Source organism: Dermacentor andersoni, chromosome 4, assembly GCF_023375885.2.
Source record: "Dermacentor andersoni chromosome 4, qqDerAnde1_hic_scaffold, whole genome shotgun sequence".
NCBI classification, from domain to species: Eukaryota; Metazoa; Arthropoda; class Arachnida; order Ixodida; family Ixodidae; genus Dermacentor; species Dermacentor andersoni.
Window position 1 is genome coordinate 7,066,776 of NC_092817.1, and position 16,541 is coordinate 7,083,316.

At 52.0% G+C, this 16,541-nt stretch overlaps 1 protein-coding gene across 2 annotated transcripts in view; it reads left to right on the top strand.

The window, feature by feature from the left end:
* Positions 1-16,541, top strand: part of pod1 (coronin pod1) — a 164,953-nt gene that overhangs the window by 61,452 nt on the left and 86,960 nt on the right. For both annotated transcript variants that reach the window (XM_050182768.3, XM_055073344.2), the window contains exon 17: positions 5,429-5,537. In XM_050182768.3, the coding sequence (XP_050038725.2) occupies positions 5,429-5,537 (109 nt within the window). The remainder of the gene's footprint in view (positions 1-5,428; positions 5,538-16,541) is intronic.

Genomic DNA, 16,541 nt, shown 5'->3' on the forward strand with positions numbered 1-16,541 from the left:
TGGTTTCAGTGACCATAAATTAATGCAAGTAAACCTTAAAGTCCCGTCCCGTTTTTCTGGTGCCACAACTAAGATAATTCACGACTATAACAGAGGAAATTACAGTGTTATTAAAACTTGAAACATTTCTTGTTAGTGTATTACTTCCTTCTTTCAGTAACTGAACAATTCAAGACAACTGGGATTTGTTCAAAAACAAGTTAATAACACTTGTTAGTCAACATGTTCGGTCAATTAAAATAACAAATTATAAACGAAACCTGTGGTTCATTAAGTCACTTAACAAATTGAGAAATAAAAAGAAGCGATGGTACGCAGCCGCAAAACGCGCATCCACTCCAATATCTAGGAAAAAATACAGCGACTTTTTGAAAAGCTACTGCTCTAGAGTATGCGCTGCTCGAGATAAGTACTTCTTGCACGATTTGCCATCCCTGCTCAGAACTAACACAAAAAAATTTTGGAAGTTAGTGTGTCTGGAGCGACAGGACAGAAACATCATCTTGCATGACAACGACCACATTCCAATTCCAGACCACGACTGTCCAAACGCATTCAATTCATTCTTTTCTTCAGTATACGCCATAGAAGGCGATTCAAACATTCCTGAGGTAGCTGATCTTGACTACCCTTTTTTACAGCCCATCGACATTAATTTAGACGGCATCGCATCCATTATAAATAATCTGAAAGTGTCCACATCAGCAGGCATTGACGACATAAACTCAAAGATACTAAAAAACACGATATCAGTCTCGAGTGAAATATTATCTCATATATTCTGGCAATTGCTATCGACAGGAATGCTTCCCCAAGACTGGAAAATCGCGAAGATCATTCCCATCTTTAAATGTGGCAATAGAAATACACCACTAAACTAAAGACTCATTTCACTTACTTCCATCTGCTGTAAGATGCTAGAACATATAATCACCTCCCATATTTACAATCATTTAGAGAATAATAACTTTTTCTTCGCGAACCAACATGGATTTAGGAAGGCCTTATTGTGCGACACGCAACTATTTGAGTTCACGACTGAATTATATTTTAATCTGGACAAAAACCAGCAAACTGACTGCATGTTTTTAGATTTTTCAAAAGCCTTTGATCGCGTAGCTCACTGCGGACTAATTTCTAAACTGTCTTCTTTGTCCTTAGGTTCACTAACGCTATCTTAGATTCAGAACCAGTTGGCAGCAGTTCACCGTGGTTAACAATTTTTCCTCCCCGCTCTCTTACGTTTCCTCTGGTGTGCCACAGGGCAGTGTCCTCGCTCCACTACTTTTCCTGATATATATTAACAACTTACCGAATAAGATATCTTCTCATGTGCGTATTTTTGCTGATGATTGTATAATTTACCGAGAAATTGTAAGTACTGTTGACAACGTAAAAATTCAAAATGATCTTGACCTTATTAGCAGATGGTGTAGCACCTGGCTAATGTCGCTTAAAGGGACACTAAAGGTTAATATTAAGTCAACGTGGACTGCTGAAATACCATCCCAGAAACCTCCCCCGCAGGGGCGTCTGCATCAGCAGGCGTTTGGTGTGTTGAGACACCACATACTCGAGCACATGGGGGTTGGACCCTCCTTTGTCTAACCACGCGCGGCTTTGCCGTGTCCGGGGAAAAAGGGGATCCTGGGGGTTGAGCCGATGCAGAGTGTTTGGACCTTTACGGCCCTTCGGCGGAAGCAACACACCTCTTTGGCCTCAGCTTTACGTAGACGGCACCCCCGGACTGACCCACCTGGGGGAAATCGGCAGTTGCCTTTTCCTGTCCCCCTCTCCATTCTGCGTCTTTCTCTCTTCCTTTCAATCTTTCCTGTCTTCTCATCTCTTCTATTTACTTTCGACTGTCCTGGCAGCGAGGGTTAACCTTGTGTGGGTGGCCAACCTTGGGTACTCCAGATTGGGTTATAGTAGCACCTTGCAAATGGCGAGGGCTTGTCTTACTCGTAAGACTTGCTTCGTCCCCATGTTATGCTCGGTGGTAGGCAGTTGGCGCTGCTGCCGAACTCAAGACCCCTATATGGCTTCTAGTAAACCACTTTCCCTTGATCGCTCTCTAAAAAGAGGGCACACCGATGCAGCGTTTCAATTCTTTTTGAAGAACGATCGAGAACACTTCTCTAAGTACCAAGTAATCCGCAGTGAAGGCAACAAGAGCGTGCGTAAATTCTCCCCCTTCTTGGTGGCGAAATGCCTCGCAAACACTATAGGACCTGGCTACAAAGCCACAAAGATGTCCAATGGAGACCTGCTCCTTGAATTGAAGGATAAAACTCAACATGACAAAATTAATGACTTGAAATGCATTGGCGATGTAGCAGTCACTGACGTAGTAGTTCTGCGGAAACCCGCAAGGTGGAGAGAAGTAATGAATAAAGGGAAAATCAGACATCCACCCGTTCGTAGCAATTGCTACAAAGGAAACCTGTGTCACTGTGTCGGCACATCGAACCATGAACACGAGCCGTGGAGTAATCTCTGAAGACGACTTCTTGGACCTTAGTAACGAAGAGCTGCTTGAAGGTTTCCAGGACCAAAATGTGGTCAAGGTAGAAAGAATCCTAATCCGCAGGAACAATGAACAACTTCCAACAAAGCTTTCTGGGTACATCTTGTTTTGAATGTAAGGGTGCGGGAAGGATCCTGCCTGTATCTGCCTGTAGATCGCTTGCTGTTCTCTGCTAAGCATTTTGTGAGCATCGGGGTAACGGCACATGCACCATGCACCAACTCTGACCGGTGCATGGTTCGACTTGCTGAACGGCATTTTTGTTTTGAACAGAGCCTCCTTGCTGCCCCACGAAGTGGCGCTACTGCAAATTTCCGCTCATCATTGTTTCTACCTAGTTTACGGCCACAGCTGTTTCGGTCTCAGCTTAGTAAGCAATGTCAAGACAATGCAGCAGCTCATTTGTTTCTTTCTTCATGCGCGACGCTGTGAGTGGGCCACGTTTTTCGTTTGTGCGACTGGTCAACGTGAGGGCATGGTGATGTTTGCGTTGTGTGCTGTGTCGAGGTTGCGGTGATCCAACATGGCATACGGAAACATTGCGTCAAGTGTCTAATGGCGCCGACAGTGCCTGCGCAGTGGTTGCATTGCGATTCTGGACACCATCTCATTTGACAGTTTCAAAGGTGCTGACACTGCTGTACTGACATGTGCAGAACTCATCGACGGCGAGATCATTCGTCAGGTTTCTGCTGCACCGCTGGACGATGACTCTGAGTCGGAAGATGACGCACCATGCGCTACACTGCCGTCGCATGCGGAGCGTGTACAAGCAGTGACTGTGGTTTCAGCCTCCTATAGTGACTGTACGACCCTCTCCGAGATTCAGGCTTATCTGATTGCGCGTAAACGGAACAGCGTGAAACGGCGCATTCACGATTTCTTCAAGCCTACTGCCGAGCCCGAATAAGTGCGTGGAAATAAAGGATCTCTTTTTTTTTTTCTTGATCTGCTTTTTCGGACACCTCTTTACTCGGACAGTTCCGCAGTCCCCATGAGGTCCGAATAAACGGTCGGCGACTGTATATGTTTTTTTTTTCTCATAGGCCTAATGCATAAGTTGATACTCTGAAGTCGACTCATCGTTATAACCAATATATCGTTACACGTGTTACGATTACATTGTTACATGTGGTATCGGCTATATGCCACTGGCATTTAGCAATCGTTGAGCTTCTGTAGACGCTGCCGTGCTTTCTATTTCTGCAATGGTAGGTAGACTGACAGGGAATAACACTGGCTAATCTCATACATCATATAAAACCGTAAAATCAAAACAGAGAACAAGCACTGTTGCATGAAACCAGTACACTTATAACTAGGGGTGTGCGCATACTGAACAGTAGACTTCGAATCGACTATTGAATCGAATGAAGAAAAAAAAAAGCCAAATATTCAATTGAATAACGAATATTAGAAAAAGTTCCACAAAATTTAATGCCTAGAAATTTTGGGCAACAAAACAGTGCTGCACATGCTTGGGAGTCTTCTAGCATTGCATAAAAAACATGTTGCAAGCTAGCAGTAACTTATGTACATGGATATCAAGATATACAGTATGGTATACTCTTATTCAAGGAAACACCAAATTAGTATGCCAGCAGTGATTACAGCTCAGTTCTGGTATATGAAGATCTGGAAAATATTTTTTTATCAACAGAATTTCTATTGCATAGTGCAGTGAGCTTCTCAGTTTAATAGTGCACCTGTGTGTTGCGGCAATCTTTTATTTATTGTGTAGAAAGCTTTTTACAGTTTCTCTCCAAAATACAGAAGGGCTATCCCAACCTCATGGCAGGTGGGTTATCGTAAGGCCAATCTGCACGACAGGCAAAAGGACCGTGGATTATGTGACATGATCACCATTCCGTGCATAGCTGGTGCCGACGGTTAAGAGCAGGCATCGTCCTCTCTGTTTCAATGTCAGGTTTAGCATTATTTACCACCTGTCAGATTCTGAAATTTAGAAAGTCACAACAAGTTAGTGCGACGCTCCCCCACTCCCTTCTCGTTCATCTGCTGTCCATGCAAATGCATGCAACTGGCCATGACACTGTCATGCCCTACGTGTAAACCCAAAGTTAGTCTTGTGACTGGTTGCTCGAAGCTACAAAAAGAAACCGATGTGTGTCAACAAACGGCATCTGGAACGAGAGGCCACCGTACGGTGTGTCTAAAAGATTGCAACCGTGAACCAGTGTGTTGCTATCCCATGCATTCGCTTTTATTTGCGAGGCGGTTTGTCGACTTTCCTAGTGTTGCACGGCTGCTGCTGCTGCTGCAAAAAAAAGAAGAATGTAACTTAAAGGGACACTAAAGTGAAAAATGATTTCTTCTAGACTTCACTATACAACCAACCGAAATACCAGGGCAGTACGACGAAAAACAAAGCATGTGATGGCACTGAAGCAGGTGCTCCGGCACATTACCCAATTTTCACGTCATTCAGGCGCTAATAACAGGCGCCGCTATTTTATATCCTCGGCCCCAATAACTAAAGTATCTTTTTGTCAGATGCAACTTCGTTAAAATGAGATTCAGCTGCATAAACTTTGTGGAAGCAAGGTGAGGGAAAGCAAGAACCTGCAGTACCATTTAGTTGTGACATAAAGCACAGCACCCACAGGGTGAGCACTAATAAAGGAAGTGGTTTTTCACTCTGACAAGTGCCACCGTCACCTTGGCCTTCCTGGCCAGTGCATGCATAGGGTGTGGCTCTCATTCTGTTCTCCCACTTTTGGCTGACTGTTTTGGCTACAGTCTGTAGGAGACTGGAGCAGGCTGTAAAAACACTAAGGTGAAGCAGCTGGTCACATAAACTTGTATTTAATCTACAGCTGTAGTAGTGAAGGAACTTTGTCGGCATTCTATATCTTGTCGCTCGCTTTGTGGTGCATCCAGCTGTCCAAGAGAGGCCGTCTACAATCTGGAGTTGTTCCCAGCCTCATCTGTGGGACCAGCATCATGGACTTTGCCTGGGACCCGTTCAATAACAGGTGCATTGCCATAGGTGAGTTTATCAGGTTTATTCATGGACCTTGTGCCTTCATTTAGCCTAAGATGTAGTGACAGTCACTGATCAAAAAGGCATTCTGAAACTGTTTAAGCCAAAGAGCTTTTCTGTCTTTGAGCTATAGATGCACCTGAAGAACCAAATACAGAGGAACAGCTCATCATGTTTCACCATCCGCGCATAATTATTAAAGGGGGCATGCGGGGCTGAAGAGAACTTTTGAACTGCTGCACCAGTTTTGATAAAAAATTTTAGGGAGGGTTTATCTTCTTGTGATTAGAATATGTTCTAAATTTCAGCACCCTAGCACGAAGAGAGAAGAGCTTATAGGTTTCATATTGTGCAATCAAGTGTGTCAACCTTGGAAAACTATCATTTCAAAAATAATAATCGTACACTAATTGTTTGTGATTAGATACCTGCTAGATGACTTGTACCACAGGATAAGGCAAGTCGCATATTTTTTATGTAATTTCTGTAAAAATGTCATGACTCTAAAAACGAAGTTCATTTCTTTTGTTATTATATGTCAGACATTTGATAATTTATTGTGTTGAAAAATATTTATAGATCTAAAAAGTAGCTCACCTTGTTCCTGACAAAGCTTTAGTCTAGAAACCACCTTGTAAGCAGCTTTTGGCAAAGCAGTTTGGAAATGACAGTTTTCCTAAAGGTTTTGTTTGGCCAAAAGTGCAAGCTGAGAAAAATGAGCTCAAAGATGATAAGTTATTAATAAAAGCACCCTGCTTCATAGGTTTGACCATCCTCTTCAATTTGAACCTGCTCTGTGGCAGTTGCTTCAAGTCGTCCTTGCTTTTTTGTTTTTGCTTTGTAACAGTGCAGCACCCTTGTCTGCACTCGTAGACAAGCGGGCCGCAGCCGGAATTATGTCTTTATTTTTTAGTTTTTACTTTGCAGTCTGCTGTACTCTTGGTGGAAGATCTCCAATGATTTAAAAAGCGCGAAAAAGAAACTTTCTAATGCGGGCATTCACTGCATGTTTGGTTTCTCGTGCACTCTGCGGTGGCTTGAATACAGTGTTCATGGGCGCTCTCGACGGTGAGCGCGCACCACCATTACGAGAAGAGATTTTCTTTCCTTCTTTTTCTCCTTTTCTACGGCGCAAATTGGAACGAAACTTGGTAATCAGCTTCTTTATATGTCTAGGAATCCAAAATAAATAAAATTGGAAAATGCATTTTTTATGCAAAAGTCTCGATTTTAGCCCCGCATCCCCCCTTAAATACTAGTTACGTAATGTTTGCATCATAGAAATGGAAAACATGCAAAGCATTTGTGTAAAAAAAGGGCGTAGAAACTTTGCATCTCTGAAGAAAAAAACGATTATGCAGTGTGGGGACCCCTTTTGGGACCCCTGTCTCCTGTGCACGCGCGACTTGGGCCATTCGGCCACGCGATCGCTGGGGACACGCAGTTCCAAGCCTCATTTTGGATAGCGTACATTCCCCGCGGCCGCGGGCGCCGGCGCGACGCGGAGCCTGCTGCTTGCGCGCGCGGCTCACGTTACGCCGTGCGCCGCGCGTAAGAACAGTGCCTGAGGAGCGGGCCCCTCTCGCCCTCTCTTCGGTTTCCCTCTCCTTCAGCATCGGAGGTGCGCGGGCGCTTTCGCCCGGACAGATTGACTTTCGGTGCTCATGGCTGTCGGACGTGCGGACCCCCTTGGTCCCGCGCCCCTCTGAGCAAGGCGGCCCCCTTTGGTGTGGCGAACCTGCTCGGAAGAGCCAGCGTGGCGGAGCAGACTTCCCGGGAGCTTTCACCCGTAGTCTGCGACTGCCACCCCAGTGCCGTATTCCTGTATTGTACTCGCATTTTGTACATAGCAGGAAATAAACCCCCATTCGTTGGTGCCACGGCTGGAGTCGTCTCTACGCCTTGCCGGTGTGTCAGCGAACCCGCCGCGGCGCCCCTTTGCGTGCGCTGCGTAGTGGGGACGAGCTACGTGTCTCCTTAGACCTTAGCTAGCCGGGTCCGGGCACGTTAGCCCGAAGCCCCACATATCTGGCGCCCAACTAGGTTTCGGCATGGCGTCGGAGCAGGTCCCTTGGCGGCCCCCGTCGCAACCTGAGTCCTTGGTTGCGGACCTTCTGTCGTTTGAGGCAGCGGACAATGCTGTAAGCTTCAGGGATGCTCTTCGTGGCAACCCCATGCTATCAGATGCCAAGTGCGACCCCCTAGGGACGCCCATTGGTCAGTCTGTTCGCCCAGCGGCACCCTACGGTCCAAGCAGCGTGAGCCCTTTAACTGCTCAGCAGCTTCGGCGTTCTGCCGAGCAGGAGCCATCCCGCTCCGCCGGCGACTGCGATCCGCTATCCGGCCTCAGTTGGCCTGGAGGGCAACCTTTTCGCAGCACCATCGACCGGCCTCCCATAGGCCCGCACGACATTTCTCCGCCGTTCGCCGGTCCCTTAGGGCCACGAGCGGGCACATCCCGGCAGGCACCCTGTGAGCCTCGCCCGGACCAATTGCCGCTGCACAACGCAGCCGCGCAGTTGCTATCATCGCTGATGGAAATGGCGCAATCTCAGGCTAGCGTCAGGCCTCCCGTGGTGGACCCTAGTCCCCCTAGGCCTGCCCTGCCGAGCAACTTCAAGGTACATATTCCGACGTACAGCGGTTACTCAGACCGCATGAGCGCTACGGAATACCTGGAGTCTCTATGCCAATACCAGAAAGCGATGAGGCTGGAAGACAGCGTGATTATAGGCACCATACTGCCTGTCTCGCTGACCGCCCAAGCTGCGCGGTGGTACCGCCTAGTCGGACAGCGCGCTCGTAGCATGGAGGAGTTTAGGACGCTGTTCAGCCATGAATTCCTCCCTCCTGACTATGAGCGACGCATGCGGCGCGAGTTGGAGCTTCGAACCCAACACAGGGACGAATCTCTGCTCGAGTACGTGAGAGCCATGCAGGAGCTTTATCACCTAGCAGAGCACTCGGCGTCGAACTCTGAGAAGGTGGAGCGGGTGATTCGGCAAGCCCATCCAACCTTCGCCGCTTACCTTCGAAACGGCCGGTTCCACGACCTGGACGATTTGGCCGCTGAATACGCTTCGTATTCAGGGTGACATTCTGGCCGCGCGGGCCTACCGCTCACCGCCGCCAGCGTCGTTGTCCCTTGAACCCCGGTGCGCTTGGAACGGCGGCAACGTGCTTACGCCCGCCCCTTTCTGGCTAACCGACGCAATGGCAGCCCTCGTTGGAGAAACGGAGCGAGGCGCGTGGTAGCTCTCTGACCGCGCTCTTGACCCGTACTCGTATGCCAGGCGGGCGCACACAGTCGCCCAGCCCGGCCGAGCACGAAACTGGGACCGCCGAAGCGGCCCGGCGGTGGAAACTGATACCAATGCCCACGCGGCGCAACAGAAACCACCGCCGGCGCGCAGCGCGCCGCGAGCAGCTCCGCCTGCACGCAGCGTCGTCTGCTACAAGTGCAATGAGACGGGCCACATTGCCCGGGAGTGCACGAACCGCCGCGCTACCGAAGGGCACAATCGCCCGAAGGGAAACGGCGTGCGCCGCCGGTGACTCTGCCTTCGCCGGCGGTGCCTGAAACAAGGGGTTCCTTAGCCCCGATGGCGTGTAGGGTCGGAATTGATGACCCGTCGCCAGCCCCCTTCCTTGCGCTCACGATCGCTGGTCGAACGTTTGCAGCGCTACTGGACAGTGGCGCCACAGCCTCGCTGTTCGGGGAGGAAGTTTTGGCTCACTTACGCCGGCACTCAGTCCGGCTGCGAGCCTGCAACACCGCCTTCCATCTCGCGAGCGGTGCGGCTACCTCGTGTGGCTCGGCGAGATTGGTTGTGCGCTGGGAGGAGCGTGTACGCCGTCACAGGTTCGTGTACCTCCCTGGTCTGTCCGTACCTGTGATAGTAGGCCGAGACTTTCTGGCCCGCACTGGGATCGTGATAGATATTGCGAACAAAGGATACAGGGAGGGCCCTGGTGCGCCCCTGAAACCTTTTGCGCGGTTCCCTGTCGCTTCGGTGGCACCTAGAGCCCCAGGTGCGGCTCCACGGCAGGAGGAGGGGCGAGTCCCATTGACCCCCCAGACTCCGGCTGTCACAAAACCCGCTGTACGCGGCCCCTCGTCGGCCAGCGAAGCGGGCAGAGCTCATTGCGAGACTCATTCTCCTGAGCCGAGCGCAGCGCTAGCGGATCGGATTTCATGTAATCCTACGATCGCAAGCGCGTGCGGCGAAACGAACCGCTCGCTGCCGCCTTTGCCTGGCAGTTTGTCGGAACGTGAGAAGGCGCGCCTGTCATCGCTGCTGAACCAATTTCACGCGATGTTTACAGATCGGCTGGGACGCACCACTCTTGTGCGACACCGGATCGACACAGGCGACGCGCTACCGTGGAAATGCAATCCCAGGCCCGTGAGTGTGGCCAAAAGGAAAGCTATCGACCTCGCAATGGACGAAATGATCGAGACTGGCGTAATCCGCCGATCTAATAGTCCGTTAGGTTCTCCGGTAGTGCTGGTCCCGAAAAAAGACGGCTCCTCTCGTCTTTGCGTTGTCACGATCGACGACACGCCACACGTGGTCCCGAACTACCGCTTTATTTTCCGGCACGCCAACCTTCCGCACCACACAACCACACTCCCGCACGCTCGCGCCGCTGTCCTCCCCGCACTCACGCCACCTGTTCGTCGCTCAGTCAACTACCGTCGATCCCGCGCCTGGCCTCCGAGAACCGCGGCTCCTCGTCATGGGTCTTGGGCTGGCTTGCCGCGGGTCTTGCGCGTCACAACTCTCCCCCCCTCGAATCGTGAAGCTGTGCTGGTAGGGAGGGGCCATGGCTCATGGTAGAGCATCAACTGATCAGCATGGGCAGTAGTTCGATGACGTCCTGTAGCAGGATCGCTCAAAACAAAGTTATTGTCACCTAATCGTTTGATTACACAATAAGGTCCACTTCGCCGCGGTGCCAATTTCGCCGAAACGCCCTTGGCCGCATCACTCAAGGTATGGGAATCCAGGAGCACAAGGTCACCCTCTTTGATGGTTGTTGCCTGACGATGACGGTCGTAACAGGATTTCTGCACCTTCCAAGCAGCTGCCTGATGTGACCGAGCATACTGGAGGGCCTCTCCAAGGCACCGCTGGAGTTCCGCAGCAAGTGCATGGTGTGCTGCTTTTGGAGGCTCTGTGTCTTCCTTGTCGCTTGTAGGTTCCCATGGGGTGCGCAACTCGCGGCCGTAACACAACAATGCTGGAGTATATCCGGTGACAACACTCTCGGCAGTACGCATGGCAAGGGCGATCTCAGGTATGTGCCGGTCCCAGTCTTTGTGGTTGGAGCAGTATGCCCGTAGACACTGCTTAATTGTGCCATTGTGACGCTCCACCATTTGGCCAGCCGGCCGGTAAGGCACTGTGTGGCGATCTTTGATGCCCCAGTGTTTCAAGAGGTTGCGCCATAGTGTGCTAACAAAGGGCTTGCCATTGTCACTGGTGATGGCCACAGGTGTGCCATGGCGGCAGAAGACTTGCACCATGCACTCCAGTATTTTCGCACTTGTTGCTGCTCGTAGAGGGAAAAGCTCTGGGAACTTCGTAAATTTGTCAATAACTACCAGCAAGTATTTGTGGCCCCGGGGTGTAGATGGCAAGGGCCCGATAATGTCAACACTGAGCTCTTCCATGGGTGATGTTGCCCACTGACTGCTCATGAGGCCCTCTGGTTTCTTGCGCCGAGCTTTTGTGCGCTGACAGACAGTACAGCACTGCACATACTTTGATATATCTGCTCGCATGCCCAGCCAGACGAATCGTGCAGCCACACGCCTCAGAGTTTTGAAAAATCCAGCATGGCCTGCAGTGGGATGGTCGTGGGCCACCTTCAGTGCCAGCTGCCGCAAGTGACTAGGTAACCACGCTACCTTGTGGTTGCCTCTTTGCTGAACCAGCAATCCGCTTGGCTGCAGTTCCGTTGTTTCGGCCAGATCACGAAAGAGGCGATGATCAGGGTCCGAACTTGGGAGCTGAGTCCCTTGGACCACTGCCTTCAGCTTTAAGAGGCGGTCATCACGAGCCTGTTCTTGTACCAGCTGTGTTGTGTCACTCAGCAGCGAAGAGTCAACCTCCGAGGCCACAGCTACTTCATCAAATGTAATTTTGCCTTCAGGTTCTGGAGCAGCAATGGGGAACAGCGTCTCATGTAGGTTGTCACTTGGGTTGTCTTCACACTGGAGAGGGGCTCTACTCAAGGCATCAGCGGGTATGTTTGCCAGCCCTCGTCTGTGCTTGATTCGGCAGTTGAAGCCCTGCAGCCGAAGAACCCAACGCTTGACCCTGGGTGAAGCTTGGTCGGTATGAAACATCCATGCCAGGGAGGAGTGGTCACAGTGTATTTTAAACTCCGTAAATTCAAGATATGCCCTGAACTTGTCCACTGCCCAGACTACTGCCAGGCATTCCCACTCCTGGACAGTATAATGGCTCTCGGCTGCTGTAAGGACTCTGCTAATGAAGGAAACAGGCTGCAGACCATCAGGGCCAGCCTGCAGCAGCACAGCTGCAATGCCAATGCCACTTGCATCTGTCTCCACCACAAAGGGTCGATTTAGATCTGGGAGGCTTATAACAGCATCCTGAGCTAAGGCCTGCTTGAGTGCAGTGAAAGCCTGTTCTTGGCACTCCTCCCACTGCCATGGCTCGTTCTTCTTCAAAAGGTTGGTCAGTGAATGTGCCGTCAGTGAAAAGTGAGGGATGAAGCTTCTATAGTAGCCGGCAAGTCCCAGGAAGGCTTGCAGCTGCTTAACTGTACTGGGTCTAGGGTAATCCAGCACTGCACGCACCTTGTCCTCATCTGGTCTGCACTGCCCAGGGGAGATGATGTGACCTAAAAACTTGAGGGACTGACGGCAGACCTGTACTTTATCTGGATTAATCGTAAGGCCAGCACCCTCAATGCGTTGTAGCACTTCCCTTACATGTTCAACATGTTTCTCCAGTGTCTCTGAGTATACAAGGACATCATCTAAAAATGCCATAGCAAAGTGGTGATTGATTCCCTGCAGCACCCGGTCCATTAGGGTTTGAAAAGTTGCTGGACCACCTGCCACCCCGAAGGGCATCCTCGTAAATTCAAATGTACCTTGATGGCAAATGAAGGCCGTTTTAGCTATGTCAGCCTTGCAAACAGGAATTTGGAAAAACCCTTGGGAGAGATCAAAGCTGGAAAACCACATTGCTCGGCCCAACTGCGCTAGCAGCCAGTCAGTTCGAGGCATTGGGTAGGCAGGTACTCGGGTGCGTGCATTTAACGGACGGTAGTCCACAGCGAGCCGGTAGCCTCCAGACTTCTTTGCAACGAGCACTGGGGCGCTAGTCCATGGGCTGGTGCTTCGTCTTATAAGGCCCTGTTGTAGGAGGTCATCCACACAGCCCTCAATGATCTTCTGCTTCTTCGCATTCACTGGACGTAGCTTGCATCTCACGGGCGCACTGTCCCCCGTGTCAATGAGGTGCTGAGCCAGGGTGGTACATCCCGCAACTGTAGTAAACAGATGGTTAAAGTCATCGAGAACTTTACTCATGCTTGGGTGTAGTTCCCTGGTGCCAGCCTGATGCATGTTCTCTATGCCTGGAACTACAAGCACTTCTTCAAAGAGGCTGTGCAAGTGGTACGACTCTCCATCTTCTATTGCAAGTGCTGTCGCTGGGTCCTTTTCACGCTTAGCAAATGGCACCATGCACTGTGGATCGGTTCCAATCGTCCACCCACCCAGCGATACATGTAAAGAGATGCCTGTTGCTGTTAAAAAATCTCTGCCCAGCACAATGTCCCGACACAAGTCTGGCACACACAGGAAGCGTTGATTGCGGCTGCTTGTGGCCCACTTTATTTTGCACTTGAGGGAAGTCGTCGACTGAGACCAACCTGTTGCCAGGCGGAGTGCTTGTTCCTGTGTCTTGGGTTTGGCGCCCGCCTCGACCGCTACCCTTGCCGCCGGCAATCCAAGCAAGCTCACACTCGAGCCTGTGTCCAGTAGGGCCTGGAACGTCGTCCTCCCGATCTGCACTTCCAGGAGAGGCTCCTTGTTGCCGGCCAAGGCCGCTACTTGCAGCGCAGTCTCGTAGGTGCTTGCCGGTGCAGCACCTACCGTCCCCCGTTTCCCGTACACTGAGAGCGGATATGTCCGATCCCGTTGCATTGGTAGCAGCGGGGTGGGCCGCCACGCCGACCTGTAGGGCACTCGCGGGCCATGTGACCGACGCCTCCGCAGCGATGGCAGTTGAATTCTCTTTGGTCACGCGGCTGGTACCTTTGGTGCTGTGACGGCGTTGAGAGATGTGGCGTCCTTGTGGCGAATGCGGCCAATCCGTGCAATTGGTCTCGGTGGTAGGAGGGCTGTATCGCCGCGGGGTGCAACGGCCAGGGGGATGCCGCCGGCGGATACTGGAACGGCGCGGCAGCCGCTGTGATCAACCCTCCGGGTTGTGTTCCCGGCACGCCGGCCACGTTTATAGTCGATTGGAAGGCCAAGTCTCTCGCGACTTGGTCAGTCGGGGGTGGTGGTGGCTTGTACTGCATGCGCCTCCAGAAACGCTCCATGAGACCGTCAGCGGCCTTCGCCAACTCCGCGAGACTGCCGAACTGTCTTCCCTCCACCAGATCCTGGAGTTGCGGGTGCATCTGCCGCAGCACGCGGTCAACCTTTTCCGACTCGGGCACTTCGCCGCCAATCCGGTCGTAGTAGGCCGCGATGGTATAAATAAATTCCTTTAAATTTTCTTGGGGATGTTGCGTCCGGTGCTCCAGCTCTTGTTTCAAGTGGCGCTTCGCGTCAATGGAGGAGAATTCCGCAATAAACGCCGCAGTGAACTCCTCCCACGACGCAAACGAGTTCACGAATCGCCACCACAACTTCGCGCTACCTTCCAGCGCAGCAGGCACAATGTGCGTAAGCCTCTTGTCAGCTGCGACACCGCTGACCAAACAAAACGTTTCAAGCCGGTCCAAAAATTCCTCGGGGGACTGATGGTCGTTGAACCCCTTAAACCTTGGAGGCTGACCTGGCTGACCTCCTGTGGAGCGCGGAGCGCAGTCGCTCACCGGTTGAACCGCCGCCGCCGTTGTCGTAGAACCCATAGGCACTGCCTCGGCCGCCATCAGTCTTTGTCTGACAGCTGCCGCGATTTGCTCGCGTTCCATGGTAGATCCGCTCGTCTGCCCCAGCAGATGCTGTACCAATTGTTCGGGAACGTCCACTGTCTCCATGTTCACGTAGATCCCGGACGGGCCCCCACTTGTCACGATCGACGACACGCCACACGTGGTCCCGAACTACCGCTTTATTTTCCGGCACGCCAACCTTCCGCACCACACAACCACACTCCCGCACGCTCGCGCCGCTGTCCTCCCCGCACTCACGCCACCTGTTCGTCGCTCAGTCAACTACCGTCGATCCCGCGCCTGGCCTCCGAGAACCGCGGCTCCTCGTCATGGGTCTTGGGCTGGCTTGCCGCGGGTCTTGCGCGTCACAGCGTGGACTACCGCCGACTCAATGAAGTCACTCGGAAGGATGCTTACCCTATGCCGAGCATTGACTCAATCGTGGCGAGCCTAGGTGGTGCACATTATTTTACCACTCTAGATTCTAGCCGCGGTTACCTGCAAGTGCAGATGGAGCCAAGGGACGCGGAGAAAACCGCTTTCACCTCACATAGAGGCTTGTACGAGTTCACTCGCATGCCCTTTGGCTGCTCGGGCGCTGCAGCGACTTTCCAGAGATTGATGGACAGAGTCTCGGAAGGGCAAAATGGCAATACGCCCTAGCCTACCTAGACGATATTGTCCTCTTCTCTCGCACCTTTGAGGAACACCTCCGCCACTTGGAGGACATCCTCGGAAGGCTGCACGCTGCCGGGATCACTCTGAACCCGAAGAAAGCCCAGATCGCAGAGACCCGTGTCTCACTGCTGGGCTTTACAATAGAGCGAGGCCGTGTTTTGCCGAGCGAGGACAAGGTCCGAGCTATCCTCGAGTACCCAACGCCGGCTTACATACAGGCCCTCAGACGCTTTTTGGGCATGGTGAATTACTACCGCCAATTTGTGCCCAACTGCGCCGCTCTACAGGCTCCCTTGACCTCGTTGTTGAGGAAGTCTACAAGCTGGAGCTGGGGTCCGGAGCAAGATGATGCCTTCAGGGCTCTCTCTAAAGCTCTTGTGGACACAGCCGAGCTGAAGCTGCCCGACCTGAACAGGGATTTCGTAGTCCAAGCTGACGCGAGCGACCTGGGTATAGGTGCGGTGCTGCTCCAAGAACATGAGGACGTTCTTCGGCCAGTGGCCTTTGCCAGCCGGTCGTTGACGCCTGCAGAGCGTAACTATTCCGTGACCGAACGTGAGTGTCTAGCAATAGTGTTCGCTCTGCGTAAGTTCGATCACTACGTCGACGGAGTGCCTTTTGTTGTTGAAACGGATCACATGGCGCTCACCTGGCTGAAGCGCTTGCGCGAGCCCTCAGGCCGCCTCGCGCGCTGGGCATTGACGTTACAGCGCTACAACTTTGTTGTTCACTATCGGAAGGGGAGCACAAACGTGGTGGCCGACGCCTTGTCGCGCGCCCCCGTTTCAGACCCGGACACCTTTGACCGGCACCCCTCTGCGACAACGCTTCTGAACGAAGCCGGAGCCCTTGTCTCCAATGGCACGGAAGGAGCGAGTTCAGGCGGCTGTGCGGCCTATAAGCCGCCGTCGCCGGGCGAAAGTGCGTACCTGCTGGACCCTGTAACGTCCATGGGTATCACATTCAGCAGACGGGAGCTGCTGGAAGCTCAGCGGAAAGACCCATTTTGTCAGCAAATCGCTGACGAGTTCGAAAAAGAGCACAGCTCCGAAAGGGAGCGAGGCGGCAACGCCGATGGGCACAAATTGACAGCTGGTATTGCTGTTGGCGCCGGGTGCGACGCAGCTGGTATTGCTGCAGGCACGTTGGATTCGTATCTGCTGGATGCTGATGGAGTGC